This window comes from Strix uralensis, chromosome 4 (assembly GCF_047716275.1).
Source record: "Strix uralensis isolate ZFMK-TIS-50842 chromosome 4, bStrUra1, whole genome shotgun sequence".
NCBI lineage: Eukaryota > Metazoa > Chordata > Aves > Strigiformes > Strigidae > Strix > Strix uralensis.
Genome location: NC_133975.1, coordinates 7,957,090 through 7,976,927, shown reverse-complemented (window position 1 = coordinate 7,976,927; position 19,838 = coordinate 7,957,090). Strand labels below are relative to the sequence as shown.

At 37.1% G+C, this 19,838-nt stretch overlaps 1 protein-coding gene across 9 annotated transcripts in view; it reads left to right on the top strand.

The window, feature by feature from the left end:
• CTBP1 (C-terminal binding protein 1) overlaps positions 1 to 19,838 on the top strand; it is a 248,124-nt gene that overhangs the window by 190,187 nt on the left and 38,099 nt on the right. For 5 of the 9 annotated variants that reach the window (XM_074865540.1, XM_074865541.1, XM_074865539.1 and 2 more), the window contains one exon: positions 16,063 to 16,217. In XM_074865540.1, the coding sequence (XP_074721641.1) occupies positions 16,063 to 16,217 (155 nt within the window). Of the gene's footprint in view, positions 1 to 10,883; positions 10,973 to 12,454; positions 12,672 to 16,062; positions 16,218 to 19,838 lie in introns of all 9 variants that reach the window. The other 4 variants (XM_074865546.1, XM_074865545.1, XM_074865544.1 and 1 more) reach the window with 3 other exon arrangements.

Sequence of the window (19,838 nt, the reverse complement as noted above, 5' to 3'; positions counted from 1 at the left end):
AATAGTAACTTGCGCTTTCATGTCTACCAACTGTGAAACCTCCATAAGAATTGCTACTATTGTACGAGTGTTCCCTCCTTCTTAATAGAGGTGTTTTGTATCCTGTTTTTCTTGTTGACTAGAGAGTGACAGCTTTTAGAAGTATTGTAATGATGAAGTGCCATTAGCTGTATACCATTCACATCTTAAATTGCATCCTTTATTGTGTTCTTTGCTATTCTTGTAAAATAGTTGGGTATGGTCAAGATCTTGATTTCCAGCACTTCTGCTTTCTTTTTATTGTTTTGTAGGTTATTATTTTTTTTTCTTGAATTATGTGTATTTCTGTGATCAGTTGGCATGGAAACATGGCTCCTTTGTAGGCCAGTTGCTTTTAGCATTAATTTGCAGGTACTTGTTTTTGAATGTGAAAATGGAAAGCATTTATGTTCTTCATCATCCCCATCATTAATACTTGCATGCTTTCCGATGCAACATAAATTATCTTTCCTTCTGTCTTAGAGAGGAAAATGTACTCTTTTTTCAAAGAAGGGGGAAAAAAAATGCTGCATCATGTACACTGTTAAGACAGTACTTCGTATAAAAATAATTTTTTATACGTATTAACTTGACAGAATAAATGAAACAAAGGCTAATGCCAAATCTTTGTTTAAGTCCTGAAAGCATGTAACACTTCAGTAATGCAAAGTTGTGTCACTGAGTTTCTTTTTATTAATGTATTTATTGATGTTACCCTTCCTTTCTTTTTTTTTTTTTTTTTTTTTAATTTGAAGAGCACCCTTTCTTCTTGTGGGGGTTTGCTGAACTTCACTTGGGAAAGGTTAGAGATCTACTTTGATCAGTATTGATGGAAGTGAGGGAATACTTTCATTGATATTTTGTGGCTTTAGTGGAGTTGGCAGTTTCTGAAATACCTCAATACTGGCAAAAATGAACCTGTAGACTGTTTTGTAATTACTGTAGTGGTTCATGGTGACATGATGGTATGCTGAGGCACCTGCTGCTTGGAGGAAAACAAGTAGCACTACTGCACATCACCATGAAGAATAGTTAGACTATTAGTGTTTCTTCACATTTATAGAAATTTGAAACTGTATCTGAATGCATACTGGTTTAAGTACAGATAACTAAATATCTAATTTCAGAGTAGTCGCTTTCAAGTTCTTTAGGATGAGATTTAATATTATTCTAATTCCTAATAGCTACAGATCATTGTCTGAAGAGCTTTATATGAGATTGGATATGCAGAATAAAAATAAGCTTTGAGTTATTTTACTTTGGCTTATACTTCTTCATCCCATTCCAGACTTCAAACACTTTGTTTCACTGGCCATTTCATAGGGAGCATGCAAAACAAACAAATTCAATTGAAACTGCTCATGACTCCATTTCACATATTTAATAAACACTCAGTTCATCTGGCCTATTTGGGTGTATTGCTGCACTGCTTGTTCTTTATTCCCTAAGTTAAAGTACATGCAGTTCAATTTAAAAAGCCTAAGTCTGTGCAGGATTTGACAGAGTTCAATGAAAGAACTACAGATCTGCAGATTAGGAATACATTGTTCATGCCACTGGTCCTGTTATATGAATTTTGTGGTATTACTCTGCAACGGTATTGCTCATTCCTTCTGACAGTTAAAAAAAAAAATCAGAAAACAAAACAAACCCCTATAGGTGTAAACCCCACATTTTCACATTTACTATTTTCTTTAAATAACTTCAGTGGAAAAAGAAATAGTTTGCTTCATACCAAACCTATCTACCAAAACTGTTCAGAGCCTTCTTGTAGCTACTTGCAAGTGGTTTTCTCAGAGGTTGAGAAAGAGTTTAGTACAGAAGATGAGGGGTTTTTGTCTTGCTTTCAGCAGTTTACAGATCAGATTTTTACTAACTGTGACGCAGCTGTGAAAAGAAGTTAGGCCGTGCCACTTCCTGTGTGACAGTATCTCATCATATACACAGAATAAAACCCATTTCTCTGCCCTGCTGCCCCCGCCCTCCCCCTTACCCCTTTCCCTCCATTCTGTCATAAACAAATGGGTCTGTTAACAGAGAAGAGTGAAAAATAAACGGGTCCCACCCTTTTATAATCTTGGTGTACTTGTCAGAGTAACTGGAGACAAGATGTACTTCTGTGGCTGTTGTAAACTACTTTTTTTCCCTCCCCATCCTTCCTAGTCCAGCAAGGGTAGCAGTGGCACACTAGGGAGAAAATTAATTTACTTAATCCCCATACTGAATTGTAACTTTTCTGTTTTAGATTATGTCGTCTTTTATGTTCTCTCTGGAACTAAATTTTCAGTAATCAGCACAGCCTCTTCCTACATATTTTTAGTTCTTTAACCAGATTGTTGTCTGTGGCTGGTGTCCTGCGGCACTCACAACTCGTTAGTTCTGACCGATGATAAATGTAAGTTCACACAGCCCCTGCCAGTTGTGTTGCTTTGTTTTGTGATAAGGTGGCCTCCAAAATTCAGGACAAAGCAAGTAAGTTACGTGTACTCGCTGTTGCATGATCCCTGCTCTCCAACAGTGTTGCAAGAGAGCGTCTTTCTCAAGTTCATTTATGCACAGATTGGGTACAGTACTCATTGAAATCAAAGGCTTTGCTTCTGTTGGGAAGCTCTCCCATATTCTGCTGTGGGTGCTTTCCAGACCTCCCAGAGAATTAAGCTACTAATCATGTTGTCCTTTAAATATTTTTGACATAAAATTTTCGTTATCTTTATATGAAGTAGTTAACATGCTTTAAGGAATATATAGTCCTGCTTAAGTTGAGTATTTTATCTGAGTGTTCTGGAAAGTGCCTGTAGAACAGCTATGAAAAGAAATGTATCAAAACATAGACAGTTGTCAAAGTGTCACTAGAAGAAGTTTATATCCCTAAAGGAAAAAAAAACTACTAAAACTTTTATTAGCTGTGCAGTTTTCAGTAACTCCATTCATTTTGCAAGTCATCTGGCTGCTGTGAGATTGTGGTAGGCATCATATAAAGTTAGAAAACAACAAAGTAAGTTGTCTGCAAGGTGAAAATGCAATAAAAAGTGTCTTAATGGTATTTTGTTAAGAAATTGATATGTTGCAACTTGCTGTAAGGTAATTTTATAGTCACTAGCATTCAGAACTTGGAAAGCAGATTTCTCTTGAAAATACTGGTGGGAAGACTGGATGCTATCAGTATTCTTTGAGCAGCAGTTCAGAAAAACCCCTCAGGGTCACATTTCTTTATGTATTGTGGTGGTGTAGACTTTGTAAGAAATAATGCTAATTAATTATTTTTCCAAAAATACAAGAACACACAGCTGGTGTTGCCTCTTAAAGCGTTTTGCTGTTTGACCAGCACCAGTTTACTCCGTGTTTGTACATACCTTATTTTAATCTGGTTCACAGTGCAGACCTAATAAATGACCCTCATCTAGGCTACACGTGGATATAGAATTTTCACTATAGAGAGTTATTTTCCAAATTTCATCTGCTATTCTCAGCACTCATTTCTTCTTTTGCTTTTGTAACTGGGATGACAGTCCTGACCCAGGAGGGACAGAAAGAATGAAAAGATTGATCTGAAGAAAATACTGTAAGAGCTACGATTTCCTCTGAAATAACAGTTGTGCTGTCAAAGCACCTAATAAGCAAAAAGAGAGTGGTAGTAACCAAAGTTAGGGAGTGGAAGTAATAACTTCTGATTTTTTTACTTTGGCAGTGATAACCTGCACTAAGTTGGTTTGCTTTACATCCAGAAAATAGGGAAAATAACATGTTATGAAGACCTGTTGCTCTGTTGTTTCTCAGTCTTTAGAGCAAGGATTAACTTCATGTTCTCCCATGATATTCTGGAAAATAGTCATAATGCTTTCTTGGTTTTGGGGAGATAACCGATAACTGTTGTCTTTCACTGGGCAAGCACTGAGCTGTCATTTGCTCCCATTTTTTTAGAAATTAAGCCAGCAGGAAGCAGTTAGACTTGCTTTCCAATATCTTACTCTATGCCGTGTCCATTTTCTGAACAACGGAATGAGTTTCAAGGTATGCTTCGGTTTACTTGCATGAAGTCGGTGATCCTTTGATTATCTTTGGATGATAAAATTCCAAGTCATTTGAGTGTTTCCTGTGACTGCTTTTAGGAATATAATGCTCCTGCATGCCTTTCAGCATGCTGCTGTTTATCCTGCTACTGACATCCCTCTTGTTTCTAGTTTCAGAAAATGTAGAAAAACCACAGAGTAAGGTTTCTTATTTTGGAAATTCTTTATTGCATCTAACATATTGGTCTGCTTTCCATTCGAATTGCTTCTCAATCTGCTGTCAATCTATATTTTGTTTTGAAAGGAAGTTGCTGGGGTCCGTTTTTTGTAACTGTCCGTTTTTCACAAACTGTAACACTGCAAAGTCTGAGGTTGTCACTGCGAGAGGGGGAGATGACATTTGTGTGACGCACATATGTGCCGTGGGCAGATTTCGTAAATGTCTCTGCATGCAGATTGGGGGACACGGGAGCTGTAACAAGTTTATTTTTTTAAGATAAAGCATACATGGAAGAGGCTAGAATAAAACTACAAACTGACATCTTAACTTCATTTGTGCAGAAGTGTAATAGTGAATTCATTTTCTAAAATACAGTGCTCAATCAAACTGAGAATATACAGTTGGAGAGATAGCCTGTTAAGAAATCTTGCCTGTGTGAAGAATGAAGGGTAGCCCTTTGCCTTAAGATTTTGTAAGTCGTATGATGAAGTCAATAATTCCTTTTAGAATACTTTCTTGCAATTGATGTTTTTAGCACCGATAAATGTTTTATGCAATTTACAGAGATAAAACATGATTTGTGCCCTGAAAAATTTATAATTTGAAGCCTTTATCTGCAGACAAAGCATTTTTATGCATGTGAATAGACCCTTTTCAAGTTGAAAATGGTTAAACTACAGAGACTTAAAGAAACATAATAAAGCCTAGTGAAAAAATGCAAATATGGGTCATTTTTAAACACTTCTGACTTTTCACCAGTTCAGTGGAAACAACTTGAATTGTTCAAAAACCTTCTCTAAACCCCTTTAGTATGTGGTATGTGTGGGAAGAAATATTTTGCTTCTCTCATCAAGTCATGAGAATAACTCCTGATTTTAACTGGTTTTCAGTACAGCTTTAACTGTGATATTGGGACCAGAGCCTTTGTAATTGAAACTCCAAACTCTAGTTGAAGAAAAGCTCAGTAGAACAGCTCTCTTACATCATACGCTTTTATTATATTATGATTAAATGTAACATGATAATATAAACCCAGCTTTTGCCTTAAACTGCCTGTTTTATTTGGCACTTAGACTGTTGTTACTGGCCCGTTCTCAGTGAGCTTGTCATTTTTCTACATCCTGTTTGCTTACCTTCAAAATGAACATCTTTTCAGAAAATCCTATTTATTCAAGCTTGGTTTGGCTGCAGAGCACCCTGTATGGGAGGTGCAGGACTTTGATTTCAGTATGCTCCAGACTTTCTCATGTTCTCATTTTTACAGCAAAACTGTTCTCTAGTTTGTAATCATCATCAACCATTTTCTTAATATTGACAGAGAACAGCAGAGGTCAGTGGCTGTGGGAGGAACTGAAAAGGGAGAGAGAAAGAAGAGCTTTAAGGAGCTCTTTGCACCAGTTCAGTGTTTTGTCAGAGTTGCTTTGGTTTTCAGAAGAGCATAATGGAGTGTAACTGAAGAGGGAGTTTATTATCCTTGTTTACCAGAAACCTTAATGCTGTGTTGAATTGTCCTGTTTTTAATTACTCTGCTCTTAAAAGTCTGGGCTTTATATATATTTATTTGTTTTTTAAAAAGTGTTTTAGCTCTGTATCTTAGAGGATGTTTCTAGCTTTCCTCCCTTCCTCCTGTCTCTAAACAAGAGAGTCATAGTATTTTTTTTCACTCTAAGGATTGCTGACATGTGTAGCACTGTGATGTTCAGCTGAGAGGATGGTGAATCAATTAGATGCTTTCCCAAAATAAAAAAAGTTAAGAAGTTACAAAGAAAATGGAGAGGTCAGTGTTCAATATGTAAAATACTTCCGTACTGTTATTTTTAGTGTCATTCGAGTGTGTTCTGCTGACCTCAAAAAAACGAAACCTTGTGAAACTAATTTGATTATCCAAGGCCCCACACTTGCTTATCTTCAGACATTTTGATAAGGGAACTAAGGAGTGCCCTAGGTAATAGTTTAACGTTCTTGGTCAAAGTACAGGTGTGCTGTTAGAGAAATTGCTTTTGGTGTTTGGGATCAGAATAAAGGAAGTCTTTGATGTTGGCCCTGCTGGGGTTATTGGGTTTCTTTGTCTGAGACAGCATCCTGTACAACATCTATGAGAAAAGAAGCACAGAGAAGTAGCCATTAGGACAGGCTACGTTCAGAAATTATATTCTGTAATAAATCTGTGGCAGTGTATTAAAAACAGTGTGAAATTAATACTCCGAAAGGAGTGGCATTGACAATGCTAAGAAGTGATGTTTTTTTCCAAAGCATACTTACAGCTCAGGCAGTGGTTTAAAACAAAATAAACCCCCCCAAACCTGCTGGAGTAAAGTAGCTTGCTGTAGGAGAAACGTTTTTGGAGGAGAGAAAAAAAAAATTACTGTTTTCTTCATTTTTTTTCCTTCATAGGTCAAATACATAAAATTTTACAGGTAAATCAAGAGTTGTTCCTTGAGGGTATTAAATTTTAAATGAACATTATGTGGCTGTTCAGCTTTTATCAAAATCACAGCCAAGATGCCAGTTCTGATAACATGATTTAAAAAAGAAAAAGCAATGCTTGCATGCTTCTTTACGTTGAATATGTGAGTAAAAGAGTGAGGGTAAGGGCCCCTGATGTACTTCCCTTCATATGGCAGCACAGCCCTGTTTCACCAACCCGTTCTAGACTTGTGTTCTGTATCCTAAATATTGTCCTCAGAATCTGAGGACCGCTTCTTCTGTGGAAAGTGTTTCAGTAAGTCTTGGCATGATCTATATTGTTACTGGAATGGCTTGGGGAGTTAATCATTCTGCTCCTATTACAATTGTTGAAGCAGATTGTTTTTCCAGTTCCTGTCAGCGGGAGTTTTCTGGCTTTTTTTTTAAAGTCACACCCACCAACCTATAAAGTTTATGGGCTCAAATATAAGCTCAGTTGTATTTTAAACTAGCGTTTGGGTGTGTGTTAAGGTGGGTGCTCCCCCCTGCCATTTGCCGTTGTCAACCTGTTCCATGGTTGCTGTCCTGGGAGAAGATGACAGCGGATGTGTACCCTGATACGTACCCAGCATATGGTGCATTGTGGGAATGTCTTTGATGCAGGCTTGATTCATGCATTCAGCTCTGTAGTTCAGAAGGAACTGCCCCATCAGTTACTGGGAAATCAATGTCCATAGTTAGTTACAGGCAAACCTGACTGCTGGAGTGTCATACTTCTCGAGTTCTTTGGTTCTTAATTTGTAGGTACTGCCTTGAGCTTCACTGCAGTGATTCTGTAAGTTACCAAGTAGTTCGTGGCTTTTGACACAGCATGCATGGGCAGGGGCATTTCGCAGACACTGTAAAAACCATGGGATAAGTAACAAAAGTTGGCAGCCAGAAATTTTCTCAAGCTGAGATTAATGGGAGTGTACTCAAGGCAGCTTCACCATCACTGATTTATGTATATTTTTTTACCCCCGTCCTCCTTCCTTTACCTAATAAAGCTAAAAATACTTGAAAGAGTGAAATATTTACTGTGGACAGGCACTGAAATGCTGCCTATGCAGGGAAAGTTCAGTCCTCTAAAATGTTTCGCCTTTCTCTGGAGTTTGCTTTCATGCATCTGTTGCTTGAAAACAGCACTTCTGCAATGTTGTTTTTGTGTATGTTTTTATTGCTGATACTTACGCTTTCTCATTTTAGTGCTAGATATAGTTGTTACTGAATATTGTCATTCGGTTTGCTTTTTTAATGGTTATAGACAATTAAAAAATTTTACGGTAAGGCATTATGCTATTACTGCTTGTTCATTTGACATTAAATAGGTGTGATTCATAATGTTTGCACTCCTATTTTGAAAAGTATTAGTTAAGATTAGGCATATCACCATAGCATGCTCTGAATATGTAATTCGAGTAGTTTTTTGACAGATGTGAAATACTTCTAGTTTTCACATGGATGTTTGAAGTACATGTAGTAGAAAATGTTGCTAGATGATTTTGTTTCCCCTTACAGAACTGTATTTCTGATCTTTCAAAATGTGCCTTGTGGGACCTTTGTCTTTTGTACCCTGACAAGCATTTAGGATTTTGTGTGCATACTGACAGATGTTAGACAAATAACAGCAAATTTACTAGATGTGTAAAGACTGGTTAGGGATCACTATTTAAAAACACAACAGAAACCTGTATCCTTGCATTTATCAGAGTAATATCTGAGAATGGCAAGTTTACTTGCTATGTGTATATGGAAGAGGAATGAGGAATCATGACGCTCGGGTTCCAGTAATGGCAGGGGAATGTGGGATTTTTCTAAATAGAAGTCATTGGGTTATTTTGTTTCGATTGTACCAAAAGGGAAAATCAGTTAGGATAGTTGTCTCAAAATACCCTGTGTTGAGGCCCTTGTGTTGTACGGTGTACCAATGGCTTGGATAACCAGGCTCATTTCTCACAGGTGGTAAAATAATGATGTGATGTGTGCATAAATCTAAGTACCATGGAAGTCTATGGACCAGGGTGGTAATTACATAGTAGTGGTATTGGTTATATATTTTGTGTAAGGGAATGAACTGTGAATGTCCTGGAGAGCAGCTGGATGTATTTCAATCTTCATAATTAGCAAGAGGATATAAGAGGGTGTGACTGCTTTGCACATCTTTGGGTCAACACAGCGCAGGAAACCACTTTTATTTTTCTTGGTCTCTTGCAAATTAAAAAGAAAAGAAGGAAGATGACTTGTTTTTATTGAGTTTAAGTAAATAAAAAGCATAGGCCGCAACAGAATTCATCAGCTGTGCTCTTCCAGTAAAGTTTCAGTGTGCTTAGCGTTAACCTCAGCCCTGCAGATTTCATAGAAACTGCACATATGCTTTGAGTGAAACTTATGCTTAGTTTTCTCTTGTATGTATATTGTGAAGTCCAGGTCTTGTTTTCTTAAAAATCAGTTTGGGATTATTCCTGTTAATTTCAGCAAGAGTTGCAGCAGGTTCCTAAAATCTTAGGAAGGAACATTAGTTAGTTAGAAACATTAAACAAGAAAAGAATTAAATTAAATTTAATCTGTTAAGTAATTCAGGCTTTCAAGGGTAGCTGTCACCTTTTTGTACATGCCCCTTGTTGGTGTTCTTTATTTAAAAATATACTGCCCTCTGCCCCTGCCCTGACCCCAATCTCACATCCCAAATGATGGGAGATTGCATCCTGCTCATATTGAAGGCAGTGGCAAAAGGTGTTGGCTCTGATTCTGGTGGAATTGTGACCAGCAGGTCGAGGGAGGGGATTCTTAGCCTCTACTCCGCTCTCGTGAGACCCCTGCCCTGCAGTGCTGTGTCCAGCTCTGGGGGCACCAACATCAGAAGGACCTGCTCAAGTGGGTCCAGAGGAGGCCACGAAGATGATCAGGGGGCTGGAGCACCTCCCCTGTGAGGACAGGCTGAGAGAGTTGGGGTTGTTCAGCCTGGAGAAGAGAAGGCTCCAGGGAGACCTTATAGTGGCCTTCCAGTACTTAAAGGGGCTACAGGAAAGATGGGGAGGGACTCTTGATCAGGGAGTGAACGGGTAGAATGAGGGGTAATGGTTTTAAACTGAAAGAGGGAGATTTACATCAGAAGTAAGGAAGTTCTTCACTGTGAGGGTGGTGAGACACTGGCACAGGTTGCCCAGGAGGCTGTGGCTGCCCCCTCCCTGGCAGTGTTCAAGGCCAGGTTGGACGGGGCTTTAGTAAATCCAATCTCCCATGGCAGGGGGATTGGAACTAGATGATCGTTAAGGTCCTTTCCAACCCAAACCCATTCTACGATTCTGTGATTTTTGCATTTCATATTCAACATCTAAATATGCTGAATATAAAAATACTGAAGTTGGTAAGCGCTGTGGGGTTTTTTTAATCCAATTTACTGATCCATGTACCTGCGTTGTATTTTAAAGTTTATTTCTACTTGACTGCTTGTAGAGTTTTGCTCTACCTTGAATCTGAATGTTGCTTGAGGTCACAGTACGTGAAACAATGAGACTACCAAAACAAAGCCCAAAATTTAAAAATGCATGATGTGACAGGAACCTTAAAATATGTTTTTAAAGTATGGTGTTTTTAGGAATTTTAGTAGTGCATATTGGCAAATCTAATTCATAACAGCTTCTGTGTTCATGTTATGAGTGGGATATTTTTTGTTTGTTTTGACAACTCGTTCTTTACTTGAATTAATATTAGCATTTATTTTTTAAAAACATGTAAATTTTTTTGACGGCTTAGAGTAAATAAGTGACAGCTCTGACTGAATTTACGGCCTAGGTAAGAACATAAAGTAAAGGTAAATGCCACAGGGGATTAGTCTCATGTTACATGTGCAAGATTATAAATTAGTTGAATGTCCAACCTGTCATTTCTGGGTTTTGTTTTTGCAAATATTGATTAGATTTTTCAGTAGTTTGTGTTTTGTTAAGAACTTAAATCACTTTGATGTTTTACAGTGCATAAAGGAAGTTTTGTAGACCAAATTCTTTTAAAAGGACATTGTCAAGGGAGTTTTCCTGCTTATTTAATCTTTGCACTTGTAAGAATCCCCAGAAAAGTGAAAATGGAAACTCCTTTGCCAGGCTGCTGTCCTCCATTTCATGTGCATATTGGTTTGTCATTATAGGGTTACTGATAAGTGTTGTACTTTTTGGCATTGATGTATTTTTCAGAAAAAAGAATTGAAGCATTTGTTTTGAAAAAAGAAAAACACATTTAAAGAATTACATGGACTTTGCAAACAGATTTAAGAAAATGAAAGGTAGGTCAAATTTTGGGCCTACAAACCTGACAATGTCCCTCACTTTTAACATGTATGCCTTATTTGAAACATTCCTGATCCTAATGATGTTATATTAATCAGCGCCAGAAAAATGTGAAAATGACATTAATAATCATTAATCCTAATAGCTTACGTTGTTGCATTTTGGTATATTTTTCAATGTCAGCAAATGGTGACAGCCTACTTTGAGATCTCTGTTATTTGTGCAACGTGATCACTTTAGTTACTGTCAGTTTGTAACATAAAAGGTTGTTTTATGAAAGGTTTAGAATGTGTTTTAACAGCCTAGAGCATGTCAGGGAGAGCCTTCTTACCCTCCAGTTCTGAGTATGCCTAATGGTTATTGGCTTCAACTTTCCCCCTTGGAGTGTGGCACACAAATGTGCATCTTTGTTTTGGAAGTAACAGGAGGTACAGGTAGGATTTGGGAGGGGGAAGGGAACTAGTCCACTTAGGTAGCTCTTTTTCTTTCCAGTTTAAAAAAAATACATATTGTGCTAAGGTTGGTCTGATAATTTCTGAGTCCCAATGCTGACAGAGATATGGAGGTAATAATTCATGACCCTTCCTCTCCTATTTTGGTTACAAAGCTGCATGATAAATTCATTAATCCTCTTGTTTGTGAGACCCACAGTCAGTTGAAATGCTTGTCGGGTTCTGCAGCTGAAAACTGCTTTTTAAATTTCTAAGATTTTTTTCTGTAAAAGCTGGAATAGAATAGGGTTTTGATACTTTTTTTTTTTTTTTTTAGAGCAGCTAGTCCAAATTGCAATTCTGAAAAGGCACTCTTCTGTTTTACGTATGTAGCAGCTATTTGCAATGTGGCTAACTGCTCTGTCTGTCTGTGTGTGCACTTTATACCTGCTGGATTTTTCCAAAATAGTACCAGTCACTGGCATGGTAGCTGTTACTGGGGTAAGAGCTTCGCTACCAGATTATTTCCATATTGGAGGAAAAAAAAAACCCAAACTAATAGCTGGATTATAGCTGTGATGGGAAACTTTTTTTTTTCCTTAAATACATTTAGATAACCTTAAGGGCCTGACTTAAACCCAACAAAACCAGTAAGTTCAGAGTTAAGGCTTCTCACTCCATCTCCGGTACTTGCTGGAGCTTTTGGCTCTCCAGCACCGGTGGTATTGGAGATCACACACTATCCTCAGCTCCCTGCTCACCTAGGCAAATCGTTTGCTGCCTGAGTGGTGCTGACTGTTCCAGGTACGTCTGTTTACAATACACCTGCTGTCCTGCGCAAGGTGCCCTGTGTGTCTTCACAGTCCGCTGGTTCCCCTGGTATGTTAATGGCCGGTGGCAGCACAGCAGGTGTGGTGAAAGGCCAGCAGCGAAAGGGGGAAGGGTACAGATGCAGTGAGAAGCTTTAACTTTGAGTTTCCTGGCTTCTGTGAGCACAAGTCAGACCCTTAATGTTGTTTTAATGTATTGTTTGTGTTTAATTTTTAGTAAAAATTTGAACACCATCCAGGCTACAGAGGTTGCAGTGGATAAGAAGTTTAAAAGCTTTGGTTCAAGATTACAGGAGGCTGCAAGAAAAATTAAAGACATGGAAATGAGGATGGAATGACAGGCTGCTATTTTGCCTCAGAATGCTGAAGATTGTAAAGCATTGAGAAATCGAATTCATGACCCTGGAAATCAAGCTCAGATTAAGAAATGTCAGGTTGGTAGGGGTTCCTGAAAAGTCTCAAGTTAGGATAAACTGAGATTGTTTTCCCATAACAAAGGTTCTAGGATGTGGGGGTGGATGGTATCATTTTTGTTATCTGTGTTATGTGAAATGCTATACCATATGCTTAAATAAGCCAGCTAAGTGTAATTCTTTTTTTAAAATTAGTTTCACATTTGTGGTGTTGAATGTCGTTTTTGACCGATTTACTGTTATTTCTCTCTGGCACCAAGTTGCATGATTTACTGTTAATGCAGGCATGGAAAATACTGTTCTTAAATACATGTTGCTTTATCCTGCCGCTCCAAGGGTCTGCTGCAAAGCCAAACACATGTCTCTAGATAAGAGACAGGCAGAACGTATCTAAATGGTGGAAGAAGTAGTTTTTTGTTCAAAGGGTTCTGATTCATAGTGAAACTGTGTCTTTCCAAATGTAAACTTTAAATAGTGACTGCCACTGTGATTAAGTTACTGTAAGTTTACTTAAGTGTTGAGTTATTGTCTGCGATTCAGTGATACGGTATTTAGGCAGCAAGATTGTGCAACAGGAAATCTATGCTGAAGTTCAGAAAGGATTTTGGCAAGCAAAGGTTTGTAGGGTTTTCGTGGTCAAGGTCACTGGATATATTTGAATTCTGGGGACTTTTAACGAAGTCTGAGATTCTTTAAGCAGAGGGTTTAACCTTCTAGTTGTTTTTCTGACTTTCGTTTCTATGCTCTGGGGCTTGGTCTGGCATGCCGCTTAGCACCAGCATTAGACACAGGTAACTTGGTTGAATCTATAGATATACTGGCATGAGGGGAAAACCAGACCATTTTATTTTAGATAAATTGTTATTTTAAAGGAATGTGTTTTGTGACACTATGTTTCATTCTTTTCTGAGATAACCCTAGTCAGAAAAGTGTTTCTTAAAATTGACAGTTTTTAATCTCATCTTCTGTTAAGTTTGGACTGTATGTGCTCATCTGTTGACAGAGACGCTTTAGTTGTAGGTCTAAGGGAATCATCTGTACCATATCTTTCCTCATTCATCTTCAAAAACTTCAGTGTCAAACGTCTGTTTTCTTTTTTTAATTTTATTTTAGCTAGGACTCAAACTTGTCATTGAAATCCTGTCTTTGCTGGACTGACAATTAAGATGATGACCGTAACATTTCAGTTGTAAAATGAGCACAGTTATTCTATGCAATATGAATAGGACTTGCAATGTCATTTTTACATTTGTTTCGAGACATAATTGCATTTTATTAATGCTATTACATACGCTATTTTAACAGAAACATGAACAGGTCTATAACATGCTTTATTTTAGGGTGTTTGTAAGTAAATTTAATGTGGGGTTTTATAATTAAGTTCCCATTAAAGGATAGTAGCTATTCTCTGGATAACTATGTAGCTTTACATCGTGCATTCATGTAGTGTTTGTGTCCTGTACCACATTATTAATGTGTGGTTTATTTACTAAAAATGAATGTGTGAAGGTTATGTGGCCATTTCTGGTTCAAATAGGTAACAATAGTAAGTTAGCAAGAGGCATGATTTTTAAAAATTATATTAAAAAGGCTTTCATTTAATTTAGGTGACTGGATATTACTGAAAGAATCTATGTACCAGAAGTATTTCTGAGCATGCCGATCACAGTAGAGGTTAGGAATTGGTGGGTTTACAACAGAGAATAGTTTTCGTGGGTGTTGTACCCATGGAAAACTGTTGGTGAATACTTCTCACATCTGAATGCCTCTGCTATGGTGAGAGTACTGCAGAGTCAGTCCATTGGCATCGTCAGTTGTTGGGAGACACTGGGACTAGAACAGAAAAGAACCAACTGTAGTGACTCTTGCTCTGTCTTCTTCAAGTGTAAAACATGTTCGAATAGGTAAAGAATTTAAGTGCCAGATTATAGTAGGGCTCACCTATAATCCTGACTTGGTTAGGAGTGGACGTGAAATTTATGGGTGCAGGCTGGACAGTTGAGGCTATGAGGGTAACAGTGTCTTTGGATGTACTCCTTCAGCCCCAGACCTGAGCTTGGTCCCAGTGGGGAAGCAATATGCTGTTTCTGTTGACTTGTGAAAATCTCTTTTCCCAGCAGCTGCTTTTGTTCACCAGGTATCTTGTACTGTTGGGATTCTATTAATGTTCCATCCACTTAAAATGCAGATGACAGTCTTTCAGGACTTGCTTTTTGACACAGGCTGGGACTTAAGATGCAGGGATTGCTTGTAGAAGGTAGCTGGGGAACCTCAAGTCTTTTGCATTAATGTTGGTCTAACTTGTATTATCAGGCAATAAGCAATGTTTTTAAATTCACACTGCAACAAAAATATGTTGTTGAAATTTGCATACGAGAAATATCTAGCCTGTTTCACTTTGCAGTGTTTAAAACTACTTTAAAAGAGGAAAAAAAATTATGTACTTTATTCTTGGTTTTGCTTTTCCTTATCTCTTCAGGAAGTCCCCTTTCTTCCACCCATGCTTAACTACTTTTGTGTAAATGTAATGGTTTAATATTATTCCCTTGAGTACTTTTGTATATTTATAGCATCTATACTGTTAAAAGGATGCTCTCTAAATATCTGGTTATAAGGATTACTTTTCATTTTAAGACTCCGTAAAGAGGATATAAATGAAGTCTGTACTTTCAACCGATCTTTCTTCCCCCAGATACTTAACGTTTAATTTGTTGTCATTCTGCAGTGTTCCAAGCGTGATGTTGATTTAGGGAGGGACGTTCTGTTCATATTTTGTAAGAGTTTTCAGCAGTGGATTTAAGTATGATGAGTTTGTTTGACTAAGCTATAAGGAATTATTTTGTAAAACTTTTAAATCTAAGCAGACCTACATAGATCAGCAATTAGCCTGTGCACTTGGACACTGGATCTTCAGTAAATGAAAAATTTTGCCGTTGTAGGCTTTTTTCCAGTTAAATTTTAGTCTCAGCAAATCATCATCACATATGTAAATTGAACAGTCAAATCCTGACTGAGTTGCTTATGATATTCCATAAGCCATTCTCTTACAAGCCTGGACAAGATAATTCTCACTCTGTCTAGAGCTGACAAAGGTGTGGAAGCCAATCAAAACATAAACCTTGGATAAGATCGCAGAGACGCTTCTTAATAGTGCAGTAAGGATGTATCTTTAAAAAACAAATATACTGTTCCCTTAGTGGTTTTATCCATCTTCCATGGTTCAACCTCCTGAACCTCCATGGCATTTTTTTCTTTCAGTTTGGTTGATTGCTGACTGTAAACTTGTTCCTGCTTTACTAGCTTCAGTCCTTGAAATCTTTTTCTGCCATCAGCATAAACAGACTAGCTATAACCTATTTTTCTTATTACATTTGCATGGCTTGAATAACAAGTCTTCTCTGTTTCTTTGTAGGCATTCGACCTCCGATCATGAATGGGCCCATGCACCCGCGCCCTTTGGTAGCGTTGCTGGATGGCAGGGATTGTACAGTAGAAATGCCTATTCTGAAGGATGTAGCCACAGTGGCATTTTGTGATGCTCAGTCTACACAAGAAATTCATGAAAAGGTAATACTTAGAAGTATAATGGAGATGTTTTAGAAAATGCAAGTATTTTGATGATTATGAACAGATACAGTGTTGTGTTAGCTATGATAATGTGTTTAGCTATTGCATTTTAGTTAATGGTTGATTCCCTTAGTGACTTGAGTTACTGGTCATTTCCAATAAGTGATGAAACAAAGATGAAAATGTCTGTGTTGAAGTCTGCTTTTGTGTTGTGTGTCTTTGGCTGGGTGTTGTTCATATGCTTACCTACTGAATTAGAGTCATGGAGAGAGTTACCTCTGGGAAAATTATATTATTACATGATATTTTGAAATGCTTCTTGGAAACAGTGTTGCTCAGCCTTCAGCTGGAAGGCCAAATCTCCGTATTGAATTGGCCATGTGAGGAACTTTCAAACTTCTTTATTTAGCCAAGGCATTGTGCAGATCGGGTTAGGAGGCCTTACGCACTGAGAACTGACACTTCAGAAGAGTTTCAAAACAAATGCTAACCCAAAATTGTTTTAGAAAATTAGTTAAAAAATATATTCTAACTATATGTTATTCCAGAAGTTCGCACCCTTCCTGGTGGTTTGGGAGCTGTAAAACAACTAGTGATTCTTAATGTTGTCAAAGTTTTTCTCATTTTCTTGGAGAGATACCCATTTTTTGTGATGATAGTCTAGGGAGCCAGCTGGCCCATACACCTACATTTTCTGTTCAGATGCTTCTTTCAGCACAAAGGCCTCATGTCTACCCCAAATCCTTGCTGCTCTCTAGACAGCAATAGAACCTTTTCACATCCATATTTCTGTAGAGGTAGAATTAATTTTGGTGATGTTGTTGGCTATCAGAGTAAGCTAGCAGAGAGCCAAATGCCAAATACTCCTTCACCTGATAAAGGATGAAACCAGGCCTTAAAGCTTCTATGGACATAAAAAAATGTAATAAATATGACAGCAGAGGAGGAGCCAAGCACAGAGGGCAATCAGGGGACCCTTCCACAGGAATTTACTTTCTTCTTCTCCAGCAAAGATCTATGACAGACAAGTACAGATCCAAGTATTAACTTTAAAGGCTTGTGAGGTAAGTGTCTGTATCCACTTTTGTGCGTATGGTACTGTAGACTGCTGAGTATGATTCAGGTGTTAAGGAGTTGTCAGCTGAACTGAATTGCACCAGCATTCTTGTTTCTCTACAGATGCCTTTTTAGACTTGTCATACACTAATTATAGCAGCTCTTGGGTTTGTGACAGCTTTTCACTATTTTGAATTCATAACTGGTTTAATGGTTTATTTACTTTTCATGTTCTTTTAATACATAACACTGTTAAACATTTTAAAGTCTCTGTATATGATGAAAGATTTTATCTTTTCTTTGATGACTTTCTTACAAAGCCAGCTACTTGAAAATAAGAGCCATACTAACTTGCCTTCTGTTATCAGGTGAATAAATCTCATTTTCTGTAGTCCATTTCATAGCATCTTCCTTGTGAGAACCCATCGACCAAGTATTCAGCTTGTTATATCTTAGGAAAAATACTTTTATTCTGAAAAAAAACCCAAAACCATTTTCATTGTTAAAACTTTAAAAATTTGTAAGTGCTAGGAGATTTTTTCTTGTGTATTTTCTCTTTTAAAAAATATAGAGAAGACTAAAGAGTTGTATGCTGTATTAACACAGCAAGCTAGAACTGCTGATTTTCATGGTTCAGGCAAACATGAGAGATGACTCTCCTCTCCTGAAGCCCTGTATGTAGTTCCTTGGTGGGCATCTCTGCAGACTCACAGGTTTTTGGTCATACCCTTCTGCCCCTTTCCCCACACAGGAATAGGCTGTTGTCAGACCAGTAGTCAAGAATGATATTTAAGGTTGTTTTCTGCTGCATCAGTACTGGCTTAACATCATTACCTTCTTCTGTTTAGCTGCATTTTAGATAGAATAAAATTCTAAAGTGAATAGGGAAATGGGGAAAAAAAAAAAAAGTTGTTCCTACTAGGAAATAATCTGCGTTCCAAACACCCTTTTTCTCCATTCATTAGTTTTTTCACAGAATAGTTAAAACTAATCTGTTTAGATGATTTGTGAATTATAAGCTAGATTCAGAGTTGGCAATATTATAGTTCTGATCTCATGTCTCTCTTTTTTTAATGTGTTTATACTTTCATATAGAAGACCTTCTTTACAGTGGATGGTCAATGGGATAGCATAAAAACTTGAACTTCTAATTTGTTGTGACATTCTATTTTGAAACAGTAAGTTTTTACCAAAACCTAGTGCTAATTTCAACCTTCTCTTTAACATCTGTTGGAAAAGGCCAGTGTTTTTGCTGTGCATCTAAGACTATTCAATATTGTGGTGGTGAATTAGAACCTAAAAGTAACTAACTTGAGAACAAATGCAAAGAAGTGAAAATTTCTCTGTCTTCATTGGTAATTGGAGATGAATAGAAATGGATACTGGTTTGTGGGTTTTTGTTTTTTAATTTTAAAAAGTTAATTTATAAGGTTCAAATACAATAATCTAAGTATGATACTTTTTTTAATTTATAGAAATATTTAACCCAAGCTTTTTTTTTTCAATTTCCTTTTATCTTTTTATATAGCAAGAATTTTAATGTGAGATAATGCTTTATTTCTGTGTATTTCTTTTTAATCATGTTGAAAAGTTGTTTCAATATTACTGTTCTCCTATCTCACACCACTGTCAGAAGTTTAATGCATGAAATAGCTGAATTCCATTTACAAGGACTAAATAACACATAGGGAATAAGTAATATAAATGCTCTTTAACTTTTTTTACTAGATAATAGCAGTCTACTCTTCAGGTGAACACTAACATTGACAACTGCACCACCTGTATAGTTTTATACTTTGCTTACTGAAATCAACATCATTTACTTCTGATGCATCAGAAGTCTGGAGAATTCCTGTGTGACACGAATACCTTGTCTTAGAAACACTTGATATTTTCTGTTATCAGTGGGGTGTAGTAAATGAACTTTTGAGATCTTGAGACTGAAAGTCAGAGTGTGTATCTCAAATTGTAGCTTCAGAAAACCTTTTAAATAACTGCTGAGTAACACAGGTAATCTGTTGTTGATTTTCACAAGAGTGTTTGTATTTAATGGATTATAGTAAAGCTTCCATCCTTTGCTTTTTATTATACCAACATAATTCATTCTCAGTGAGTTCAGTAACATATCTGGAAAATGTTTCAATAGCTACCAGTACATTGCCATAATAAAAATTTGCACTAGGCCAAAGGGTGATGCAGGCCTAAAATGTTTAGTTTTGCAAAGTATCACTGTTCTGTTGGGTAATAAATTTCCGCAACAGAAATCCCAAGCCTTGATTCATTATCGTATTGTTCTATTACTGTAACATAGGCTAAGAGATCAGATTTACAAGGTGTCGAGCACTGTTCACTTCTGTGTAAAAAGTATTCACTTTTTGCTTCCACTGCTCATCTGTAGTGAAGAATGGCTATTTTTCACAGATCTTTAGAGTTATAGTAGAGAAGTATCTGTATTTCAGTATTGTCTGTATAATACCTTATTTGGGAATGTTGCTTTACTAAATATAAAGTAGTTTTCAGGAAAAGTTTTAAAATTAGAAGCTGCATATTTAAAACAGTATCTAA